Source organism: Cetorhinus maximus, chromosome 9 (assembly GCF_964194155.1).
Source record: "Cetorhinus maximus chromosome 9, sCetMax3.hap1.1, whole genome shotgun sequence".
Taxonomy (NCBI): Eukaryota; Metazoa; Chordata; class Chondrichthyes; order Lamniformes; family Cetorhinidae; genus Cetorhinus; species Cetorhinus maximus.
Window position 1 is genome coordinate 54,473,261 of NC_135887.1, and position 12,329 is coordinate 54,485,589.

At 43.3% G+C, this 12,329-nt stretch overlaps 1 protein-coding gene across 4 annotated transcripts in view; it reads right to left on the bottom strand.

Annotated features, from left to right (window-relative positions):
• Positions 1-12,329, bottom strand: part of sh2b2 (SH2B adaptor protein 2) — a 117,767-nt gene that overhangs the window by 41,067 nt on the left and 64,371 nt on the right. For all 4 annotated transcript variants that reach the window (XM_078548752.1, XM_078548750.1, XM_078548751.1 and 1 more), the window contains exon 4: positions 10,679-10,770. In XM_078548752.1, the coding sequence (XP_078404878.1) occupies positions 10,679-10,770 (92 nt within the window). The remainder of the gene's footprint in view (positions 1-10,678; positions 10,771-12,329) is intronic.

Genomic DNA, 12,329 nt, shown 5'->3' on the forward strand with positions numbered 1-12,329 from the left:
CATGGGAAGGTGCTGTGGGAGGGGGTTGAGGTGTAGGGGGTGATGGAGGAGTGGACCAGGGTGTCCAGGAGGGAATGATCCCTGCAGAATGCTGCCAGGTCGGGGTGAGGGGAAGATGTGTTTGGTGGTGGCATCATGCTGGAGTTGGCAGAAATGACGGAGAATGATCCTTTGAATGCAGAGGCTGGTGGGGTGATAAGTGAGGACAAGGAGGACCCTATCATGGTTCTGGGAGGGAGAGGAAGGTGTGAGGGCGGATGCGCGGGAGATGGGCCAGACACGGTTAAGGGCCCTGTCAACCACCGTGGGTGGAAAACCTCGGTCAAGGAAGAAGGAAGACATGTCAGAGGAACTGTTTTTGAAAGTGGCATCATCAAAACAAGTGCGACGGAGGCGAAGAAACTGAGAGAATGGGATGGAGTCCTTACAGGAAGCGGGGTGTGAGGACCTGTAGTTGAGGTAGCTGTGGGAGTCGGTAGGCTTGTAATGAATATTGGTGGACAGTCTATCACCAGAAATTGAGACAGAGAGTCAAGGAAGGGAAGGGAAGTGTCAAAGATGGATCATGTGAAAATGATGGAGGGGTGGAAATTAGAAGCAAAATTAATAAATTTTTCCAGGTCCAGACGAGAGCATGAAGCAGCACCGAAGCAATCATCGATGTACCGGAGAAAGAGTTGTGGGAGGGGGCCGGAGTAGGACTGGAACAAGGAATGTTCCACATACCCCATAAAGAGACAGGCATAACTGGGACCCATGCGGGTACCCATAGCCACACCTTTTATTTGGAGGAAGTGAGAGGAGTTTAAGGAGAAATTGTTCAGTGTGAGAACAAGTTCAGCCAGACGGAGGAGAGTAGTGGTAGATGGGGATTGTTCGGGCCTCTGTTCGAGGAAGAAACGGAGAGCGATCAGACCATCCTGGTGGGGGATGGAGGTGTAGAGGGATTGGACATCCATGGTGAAGAGGAGGCAGTTAGGGCCAGGGAACTGGAAATTGTTGAAAAGATGTAGGGTGTCAGAGGAATCACGGATGTAAGTTGGAAGGGACTGGACAAGGGGAGAGAGAATGGAGTCAAGATAGCAAGAAATGAGTTCCGTGGGGCAGGAACAGGCTGACACGATCGGTCTGCCGGGACAGTCCTGATTGTGCATTTTGGGTAGGGGGTAGAAGCGGGCTGTCCGAGGTTGGGAGACTATGAGGTTGGAAGCTGTGGAAGGAAGATCTCCAGAGGAGATGAGGTCAGTAACAGTCCTGGAAACAATGGCTTGATGTTCAGTGGTGGGGTCATGGTCCAGGGAGAGGTAGGAGGAAGTGTCTGCGAGTTGACGCTCAGCCTCTGCGAGGTAGAGGTCAGTGCACCAGACAACAACAGCACCACCCTTGTCAGCAGATTTGATGACAATGTCAGGGTTGGACCTGAGAGAACAGAGTGCAGCAAGTTCAGAGAGAGACAAGTTAGAGTGGGTGAGAGGAGCAGAGAAATTGAGACGACTGATGTCACACCGACAGTTCTCAATGAAAAGATCAAGAGAAGGTAAGAATCCAGAGGGAGGGGTCCAGGTGGAGGGAGAATATTGGAGGCGGGTAAAAGGATCTGTTGAACAGGGTGAGGACTCCTGCCCAAAAAAGTGAGCATGGAGACAAAGGCGGCGGAAGAAGAGTTCAGCTTTGTGCCGAGCCCGAAATTAATTGAGAGGAGGGCGCAAGGGTATGAAACTGAGGAAGCACCAAGCAATGTGTTTATATTACTAATAAAATTGGTGCTTTGAAATGGGTTTTATTGCTAGAAGAGGTGGAGTTCAAAGACCTAGTGATACAATGAGAATTTACATTCAAAGGGAAGGCTAGGTATAAACAGAAAGGAGTTTTGTATGTGCAGGTCAGAGGCATGTAGGATCTAAGCAGCCTGTAAACCCTACAACCATGTCTGCAGAGGTATTGGAGTTATCAACATACACCATGTTGCACTCTGAGGTGCTTCAAAACAATTACAATACAATTAGTATTCAGTGCATACATTTATTGTGAGCCATACAGCCCGAGGGGTCTAAACAGTTCCCAGCCCCTCGGTGCACTATGGCAGAAAGGTCTTAGACAGCGACCTTTCCCCATTGGGCCTTTGCAGTGGCTGCCCCAAGCTTTAGTGCATCCCTCAGCACATAGTCCTGGACCTTGGAATGTGCCAGTCTGCAACACTCAGTCGGGGACAACTCTTTGCACTGGAAGACCAATAAGTTTCGGGCAGACCAAAGAGCGTCTTTCACCGAGTTGATGATCCTCCAGCTACAGTTGATGTTTATCTCGGTGTGTATCCCTGGGAACAACCCGTGGAGCACAGAGTCCTGTGTTGTCTGTAATGACCATATTGAAGTTATCGTAATGTTCATTGATTGCACCTCGTGATCCATGTGTAAAAGTTGAATCTGATTGCACTTTTTTGTGATGGTGATTTAGAAATGTTTTATAATGTTCTTCCAGATATTTAATGAATAAAGTATTTTTCAAAAAAAAACTGTGTCTGCAAAGGAACCAAATTGCAAGGGATCTCACTTTGAATTTGTAAGGTTAAATGTGCTTTGCCTGGTGTCTGTTCAAAATCTGTGGGTTATTGTTGCCTTGGCGAAGATTTACCTGGGAGTGATTAATCTGGGGATTTGTTTAAAAGTTATTATGGCAGTAATTTGTAGACATGTGTACTTGTTTAATTTATTGTTAAATTAATAAATGTTTTATTTAGTTTTATATAAAAAAAAACCTCTTGAGGCTTGGTAGTTTCATTTCTGAATTCGGAGCTGCATTTCAAACATATCAGTTGAAAATATAGGTTATGACAGTTGTTCAAGTTTCCCTCTGGGATTTAAACAACTCAGCCTTTACCAACTGCTGTCATAACAAATGCCTCAATTGAACCTGCCTCCACCACACTTCCAGGCAGTGCATTCCAAACTCTTAACTACTCGCTGTGTGAAAACGTTTTTTCTCACCTCGCTTTTGCTTCTTTTGCAAAACACTAAAACTGTGCTCTCTGCTTCTCGATCAGTTTACGAGCGGAAACAGTTTCTCCCTATCTACTCTGTCCATACCCCTCATGATTTTGAAAACTTCTATCAAGTCTCTTCTTAGCCTTCTCCTCTCCAAGGAAAACAGTCCCAACCTTTCCTCACAACTGAAGTGCCTCATCCTTGGAACCATTTTCGTAAACCTCTTCTGCACTCTCTCCAATGCGTTCACATCCTTCCTATAGTATGGCACCCAGAACTGTACACAATACTCCAGCTGAGGTCTAAGCAGCGTCTTATATAACCTCCCAGCTCTTGTACTCTATACCCCTATTAATGAAGCTTAGAATACTGCATGCTTTAGTAACAGCTCTCTCTACCTGTCCTGCCATCTTTAAAGGCGAGAATTTTTAGCTCGGTGGGTGGGTGCACGCCTGACCCAACCAAGCGTGAAATGATGCGCGATGATGTTGGCCGAACATGCTGACGTCAACGCGCAGCCATGCGATAGTTCGGTAGGCGGGTGTGCGCCGGAGCCGGCAGCGCGCCCACCGGCAATTAAAAGGTCTGTTATATCCATTAAGTTATCAACTGATATTAATTTTTCACTGCCGGTTCAACCAAACGGTTGGTGGGCAAGCAAAAAGGCCTTGCAGCCTTTGTATTTTTTGGAAACCTCATCCACAGGCAGGATGAGGTTTCCAAAAGCAAATACAAATGAGATTAAAACTTTATTTTTTTAATTGAAAGCAGTCCCTGCTCATGTGACAGAGTCACATGCGGGGACATGTTTCATTACATTTTTCTGCTCTTTATTATTTTTTTAAAATATCTCTTCATCTCCCTGAGGCAGCTCCATGCATGTGCGAAGTTTGCGTAGGCCTGCTCACCCTCCTCCTGCCACCTGCACTGGCAGCGCTCAGCGCTGCTGCTCGCGTATCACACTGGGTGGGCCTTAATTGGCCCGCCACCGTGAAATTGCAGTGCACTGTCGGCTTCCCGACCGCCCCCACTGATCCCACACACCAAGAGCAAAATTCTGCTCAAAGACGTATGTACAGATACACCTCTCTGCACCTGCACACTCTTTAGAATAGTATCCTTTATTTTATACTTTCTCTCCATGCTCTTTGTACCAAGGTGTATCACTTCTCCGCATTGAACTTTATCTGCCCACTCTACCAGTGTGTCAATGTCCTTTTGAAGCTCTACACTGTCCTCCTCACAGTTTGCAATTCTCCCAAGTTTTGTGTCGTCCGCAAACTTTGAAATTGTCCCCTGCACACCAAGATCTAGATCATTTATATATATCAGGAAAAGCAGGGGTCCCAATACTGACCCCTGGGGAACTCCACTACAAACCCTCTTCTAGCCCAAAAAATACCCATTAACCATTAATCTCTGTTTCCTATCTCTCAGCCTACTTTGTATCCATGTTGCTACTGTCCCTTTTATTCCATGACCTATAACTTCCCTCACAAGTCTGTTGTGTGGCACTGTATCGAATGCCTTTTGGAAGCCCACAACCGCCACATCAACGGCCTTGCCCTCATCAACCATCCCTGTTATCTCTTCAAAAAACTCCATTAAGTTAGTTAGACACAATTTTCCTTTAAAAAATCCATGCTGATTCTTCTGAATTAATCCACATTTTCCATGTGACTATTAATTCTACCCCGAATAATTGTTTTCAGAAGTTTCCCCACCACCAAAGTTAAACTGACTGGTCTGTAATTGAGGGAAGATCTTTACAACCTTTTTTGTACAAGGGCGTAATGTTTGCAATTCTTCAGTCCTCTGGCATCTCCCCCGAATCCAGGGAACATTGAAAGATTATTGCCAGTGCCTCTGCAATTTCCACTCTCACTTCCTTCAATATTCTTGGATGCTTCTCATCCGGTCCCGGTGCCTTATCAACTTTGAGTACTGACAGCTTATCCAATACCTTCTCCTTATGAATTTTAAACCCTTCTAGTGACTGAGTTTTCTCCTCTGTCACCATGACTTGGGCAGCATCTGCCTTGTAGGCGAAGACAGTTGCAAAGTATTTATTTAACACTTCAACCATGCCTCTTGCCTCTATGTGTAAATCCCCTTTTTGGTCCCTAATCGGCCCTACTCCTTTTACCACCCTTTTCTTATTGATGTGCTTATAGAATACTTTGGGATTTCCTTTTATGTTAGCCGTCAGTCTTTTTTCATAATCCCTCTTTGCTTCTCATATTTGCTTTTTCATATCCCTTCTGAACCATCTGTATTCAGCTTGGTTCTCAATTACATTTGCTACCTGACACCTGTCGTAAGCACACTTTTTCTTATTTTTAATCTTATCTTTAACTTAATTTCTATCTCCTTTGTCATCCAGGGAGCTCTGGATTTGTTTATCCTATCCTTGCCTTTGGCTGTGCCAAAACCATCTCCTCTTTGAAGGTAGCCCACTGTTTAGCTACTGTTTTTCTTACCAACCTTTGGTTCCAGTCTATCTGGCCCAGCTCCGTTCTTGCTCCATTGAAGTCCGCTCTCTGCCAGTTGATTATTCTTACTCTGGATTGACCAATATTCTTTTCCACCATCATCCCAAACCTTATGAAACAATGATCACTATCCCCTAAATGTTGCCCCACTGTCACTTGATTCACTATGATTACTTTTCAGTGTGACAACAGGTAATAGAACAACTGAGATCAGCGAGGTCCTATCTCAAAGATCTCCCTAACTGAATCTCAAGCTTGTTGGTCAGAACAGGTAAGACTGGCTCTTGCACCCAGATTTCTACTACAGTACTCTCTGTGCTTCTATGGAAAAAGCTCCTGAAGCCTTTGCCATTGGAGAGCTTTTGCTGATGTCCTTGAAGCTGCCAGATGTGACATGATGGATGCAGTGTCGTGTAGGCGTCCAGTACATGAAAGTAATGGGTTCCACCCAGGACACTGTTTCCAACACAGGTGTCAACTTGAACCTCAATGCCTGCTGTAAGGCTAGATGCTCAGAAAGATGCTTTTTATATTGCTTTTGATAGGTGCTCTTTAGTGATGTTCTTTATAAAGAGGATTTGTGCAATCTAGATCCCCTAAGCTATCAGCTGAGGTGATATATAAACTGCCTAAGGTTGCTTGTCCTTCTCTGCCATCATCTGTTTCTCTTGGTCATGTACTCCTCTCTATTGCACTCTCTCTTCTCCATGGATTGCCACCTTGATGCGGTGGAGAGGCTTGTACTTTCTGATGACCCTTTGAGAGATGCCATCAGGAGTTCCTTGCTTCTGATGAGGCCACCCAGGCGGCAAGGTTGGGGGAGGTGCCAGACAAAGTGCAGTCCAAAAGTCCTCAATGGCAGAACATGTGAAGGAAGACTGAGAGTCTCATCTGTTGCAAAGGTGGAAGAAGGCTGTAGCATCAGGTGATCCCAATCGTCGTGGTTTGACATGTCAGTGAAATCTGACACCAACCTGTTGAGATTGTATGGACAATGGCAGCGCCTCAAGGTCCCCACATTAAATAAAGTCACACACAGGCTTCTACCAGCATTCATTATCATTCAGAATGGCGACTACCTGTCCATCAAGCTGTATCACGCTTCGAGTCCCAACTCCTTAATGATGGGGCAGAGCGGCGGCAGGGAAAGAAAGAAAAGGGAGAAAATCCTGCACTCCGGATCCCACTACATTGTGAGACGTCCTGCTCCATGTGCCCAAAGACCTGTGGGTTGAGAATCTATTCAGTCACGTGTAAACCCATGGCAGAAACTCACAACCCTGAGAAGATGTCATCTTCGTATTGAGGGATAGCCAATGACGATTGTACTCACCAAATTCTATGATGATGTAACTGAGGTGGTGTTTGGGAGGGAGAAAGTAAATGATGCTGTCTGTTGCTAGATGTACAGGACTAAATCTGGCTCACCTGCAAAAAGTAATGGTTATAATGATGCTCTAAGGAGCAACCTTCACATACACCTTTCAGATAAAGTGCCAGCAGTTAGCTAATGGAAAGAGGAGGAACCCAATCCTGACCTGACAGCTTTCCTTCTTTTCACTCACCTCTTGCATTCTTCATGGCCTATTTTCCAATGATTGCATTTTCTATACATGAGCTGAATGGTGTCAAGTGAGTCCTTACTTTTCAGAATCATATTCCTAATTGTTGAGATGAGATGAGCCAGTATCTATATCTAGGCTATGGTCCATAAGATGACATGTTTGAATGACATTCAGCTGCTGAAATGTGAGAAGACTTTGACTGAATGCGTGCAAGGATATATGCAAAGATCACTTCCAGGTGAAGGCTGAGGGCACAAAGGGCACCCTACTGCCCCAAGGGCATTCATGGTAATATTTGTAAGTGCATAAAGATTGTGAGGTAATTGTGACATACACAGTATAATGTAAGATGGTGATGGATATGCGTATCCGATAAGGCCATTGTGTGGCATCCTGGGATTAATATAATATTAAAAAGCTGCAGTTCAGATTTATCAAAGTTATTGAATAGAACTGAAGATTTATTGGATTTTAGTATGTGAGAGCTGCTATTTAGGAGTTTGTGTGACATGTCAAAATGAATTAGTCAATGCTTATGCATCAGTGAAAAAGTTACAAATAAACAACAATGCCACAGTGTGAGTGAAAATATAAATATGCACATCAGGAAAAGCGCTAACCTGAAAGAAGGGCACCATGGAAGGAGTGTAATGTCATTTGATTGAGGGTTTGAGGTCTGGATAAAAGGTTGTGAATCTACTCATGATTTATAAGCACCAAATCTTTGATAATTCTGTAGGAAGTTGGATGCTATGAAACATTTTTGTTTAGTTTCATTTTATACAGTTCTTTAATGCAGTCAAAATATAGTTTAAAAGCAGAGACACTCGAGATTATATCTTCAGCCAAAATAAAAACAAGTGTTGTGAAGGTGCATTCAGTTGTCTCCATGGCTACATAACGAATGTGGTGTTAGTGGTTCATTTGTGTGTAGGACTGGCTGCAACTTTTGAAACTAGCTGAAAATTATTCAAATCCTTATTGGAACCTGAGCAAGTATAAATACAGGAAGTTTAGCAGATGCACAAAGTAAGTCACACAAAGGTGGTCGTGGAGATTTGAGTGCAGTGAGAACAAGTGCCTAAATCTGGGAATTTGGTAAATGAGGGAATTCGGTAAGTGAGGGAATTTGGTACAATGAGGTAAGAGTTGTCTGAGAGAGGGAGCTGGCGATAAGGAGGCCCAAGAGCTGAAGCCCAGAGGCATTAATTAGGTGTGCAGATAGGTGATTGATGAGTTTTAAGTTATTTTCCCCTACTAAGCTGAGGCAGTAGTTTAAACCAGTACTGGTTTACAGAGCAACTAGTTAAACTCCATAATATAGCTATGGATAATTGTTGAGTGATATTCTAAACTTGAAACCTAATTTGTTGAGTAAAAACAAAATAAAGATGGCAGGGCAGGTGATGTGTTGCAGCTGTAGCATGTGGGAGCTGGTGGATGTTGTGATATTGCTTTGTAGTGCATGTAGTTTAACATACTGATTAACATACTACTGAATTGTGAATGGTTTGGTATACATGATCCCAGGAAGTAATGCAAGTTAACATAGCAGATACAGTCATTGGAGCAGTGTTGATCAGTAGGTTAACAAATGTATGAAGAGCTTCCTGGGATCCTGTTGTTCTTCAATTTAAAAAAAAAACCTTAATTTAGATTACTAATCATTCTCATAGTGTTCAGAACGTTTGTGTTAAGAACCAATATCACAACATGGTGACAGCAGTGCGCGACATGGTGACAGCAGTGTGCAATGTGGTGGCAGCGATCACAAAGCAGTGACATCCTTGGACAACAGGAGAAGCCATAAAGCCTTGGATAACACTAGCAAACAGCTGAAAGTAGCAGCAGCAGCTAAAGTATGGGACCTGGTATGAAAATCACCCTAAAGAATCAGTACTCAGAGAGTGAATAGTTGAAGGGGAGGTGTATTGGAATGGTAGGCAAACAGAGAGGCAGTGTTCTGCTATAATAGGGCTGGAAAAGTCGATTTGAACTGGGGCTGCGAGACTGGAGAGCCGTTGAGTGTCGTGAGTTTCTCCTACTGAGCAGAGCTCCATGGATGAAGTTTCCCAATGCAGAGGTTGAGAGCCCATGCTGCAGTCTCAAACCTCGGAGCACGGCAGAGGTCCCATGCTGCAGGGCAGTAGATGGCACTCTTTTTTTTCCATTGAGGAAAAGTTGCTTGAAGGGAAAGTCTTGGGAAAGTAAATTTTTAGAAGCAAGAAATTTTGATACCATGGCAATGAAATATCCAGTTATGAATTGGAAGGCTCCAGACAGCTTCAACAAATTGACATTCTTTAGGCAGCTTATGGAGTTGTGCTTCTTTGATCTTACAGTTGCAGAGCCCGACAAGCGGGCAGTAAAGATAAAGATAGTGATTGGCAGTGAATATAGGTTCATTGTTTTCCTTTCCAGGAAATGGGATAGGAAATCGATGTGAAGTATAATTTAATTGGTTGATAGTGAAAGCTCCAATCTTCTGAATTACTGCTGCTTGTCAAAGACACGAGAGAGGTCCTGTAAAGGCACAGGATAGATCCAGCAACCAAAGAAAATATTACAGAATGGTTTTCCATTCTGGGCATATACCCAAAAGTAGCCGAGACATCAGAGTGGCTTAAGATATTCTTGAGACAATGAGAATCTGAAAACTCATCCATGCTGAAACACAGAAGCTAAAGTATCTAGGATAAGAAAGGCAGAAAAGACCCAGAAACATAACAGGATCCCTACTACAGCTTCTCGGGTTCAACACCAACTCTGAATAATTTTCTCTTTGGACCCCAAGGAAAGTTTCACGAGTTTGTTACTGTTTGTTACGGGTTTGTTATTGAACCTGAGAGTTATTTAACTCTGGAAAACCCTACTGATCTTGACTGTTAGCAGATTTTAACCAGTGGAAAACTGACACAGGCTCATTCTTGTGTAATTGTGCACCCTTGCAGGTGAACATAACCCACTGATGCCACTTCATTGGCCCAATGATCCTCCCAGCCTCACAATGCCCTGCATCATTATCTATTTTTGCAGCAGTCCTTGATTGCTCTTATGAGACAAGTAACATCTTGAAAGTTCCACTGCTTTCTGTTACCTTTGCGTGACCCTGCTTGCTAGGAGAGTGATCCAAAGACTCCAGCATCAATTAGGCTGCACGCCCAATAGAATCTTTTCCTGCTATTCTCACTGACACAAACTAACTCCTTGTTAGTAAAATTCCTGAACCATCAGCTACACATACTCTAGTTCCTGCAAGAACTGCAGAATCCAATGGCTGTGTTTCCTCTGTTTAATCACATTGAGAATTGTTTCCAACATTCAGATTCCTGCTTTGTAAAACAGTTGGAAGCTTAACAATACCAGAGACAAAGGGGATACAATTCACCTTGAGCGGTAACACAAAACGGGCAATAGCGAATTGGCAGCCTGTGTGCAGTGTAAACCTCTAACTCTGTTATCCATTTTGTATTACTGTCCAAAACTAAATGTAGCACCTGTAATATATAATAAATATCAATTACAATTATTATACCTCATGTCAGCTTCCATTTACTGTGGTATATTTTTCTATGTAAAATATTTCCACTCAACCATTCTGCAGATCCAAATATCTGAGCAGAGAAGTTCCTCTTACCCTGGATCCATGCAGTCCTGAATGTCAGCCACCCAGGAGTGTTTCTGTAAGGAGTCAATCGTTTCCAGGATGTACTCTGCACCATTCTCCACCTGCCACATGACAAATCACAGAGTCTTTCTAGTAGGATAGAATTTTGCACCAAAATATAATCATATGCGTATTTTCAGTATGTTAGGTAATGTTTCTGAGGACCAGGAGATCTGTGGTTCTGCCACACTTTCTACTCGGCATTAATTAGTCAGCAGGATGCTTAATGGATCTTCGTATCCAGTACACCCGTACAGGTCAAGAGTCAAGCAACAAAATTGCATGACCTTGTATCAGCTACTAGACCACAGGCTGAAGCCTATGTTTTCTTATCTAGATCTTAAGTTCCATAACTCCTACCCGGGAAGTACCCAGAATCATTGTAAAATATGTATCTGAAGCAAAACTGCTTTTTCCTAAGTCTGAAAATTGAGTGTTACTGAGAAGTTGCAAAAAACAGTGAAAAAAAAATTCTATGGACCTTCTTTCATTAGCAATGGTTATATCACCATTACTGCTAAATTTTCAACATGGGTGTTATAAGCAATGGTCAAAAGGTGCATCGCTGAGGACATCTGGGATGTGGAATTATCTTATGGTGCACTTATAGATAAATCTAAGTTATTTTTGGAAGAAATTACTACAGTAACCATTTATTCCATGCAGGATTATTTAAACTTTAAAGGGACACCTGCACTCATTTATCATCCATATTTGCCCAGTAAGCTGTAAATGGTCCTTTGGTCATAAAGGGGAGGGAGATAGAGATTGGTGTGGGGTGGGTAGTATCTTTCCTGATACTATTTTCTCATTCATTATTACTTACTTACATATTTTGTCCAACATTTGCATATCCATGAATCATCATCATCATTATCCAAACGGAGGGTATCTACCTCCTGAGCCCTGGAAGTCCCAGGTAATAATGTGTAATTCTCACAATCTACACATGAGCAATTGTCAGGGAAGGTAGTTTGCTGAGGAGACAGAGCACTGTCCTTTGTGCACACTGTGTCTTTTTGCATGAACAATGGTCAAGCTGTATTACACTTGCTGGTGTTGAATGAAGTGTCATCCAGTCTATGACAAGTACTTCATTTTCTAGTTCCCACCCATTGTCCTTTGGAGATGGGATTTCTGGGATGTTCTGAAGACATCGGTTGTGCATTGCAGATTGGTAATTGGCACGCAGTATATGCCTGTAATAAATCTTTATTTGTTGGCAAACGCTTCTCTGCATATCTTCCGGTCCTGAACATTTGATATCTGGCCTGGTTCATGTCTCCACAACCAACCTGCCCATAGACTTCATGAGTGTATGCCTCTAGTTCTTCATGGAGAGATTGCAAAACAACATATGATGTCCCTAACTTCTCCAACAAGAGAGAATCTAACCTTCGCTCCTTGACATTCAATAGCATTACCATCACTGAATCCCCCACTATCAACATCCTGGGGCTTACCATTGACCAGAAACTGAACTGGACTAGCCATATAGATACCGTGGCTACAAGAGCAGGTCACAGGCTAGGAATCCTCGGCAAGTAACTCACCTCCTGACTCCCCAAAGCCTGTCCACCATCTACAAGGCACGAGTCAGGAGTGTGATGGAATACTCCCC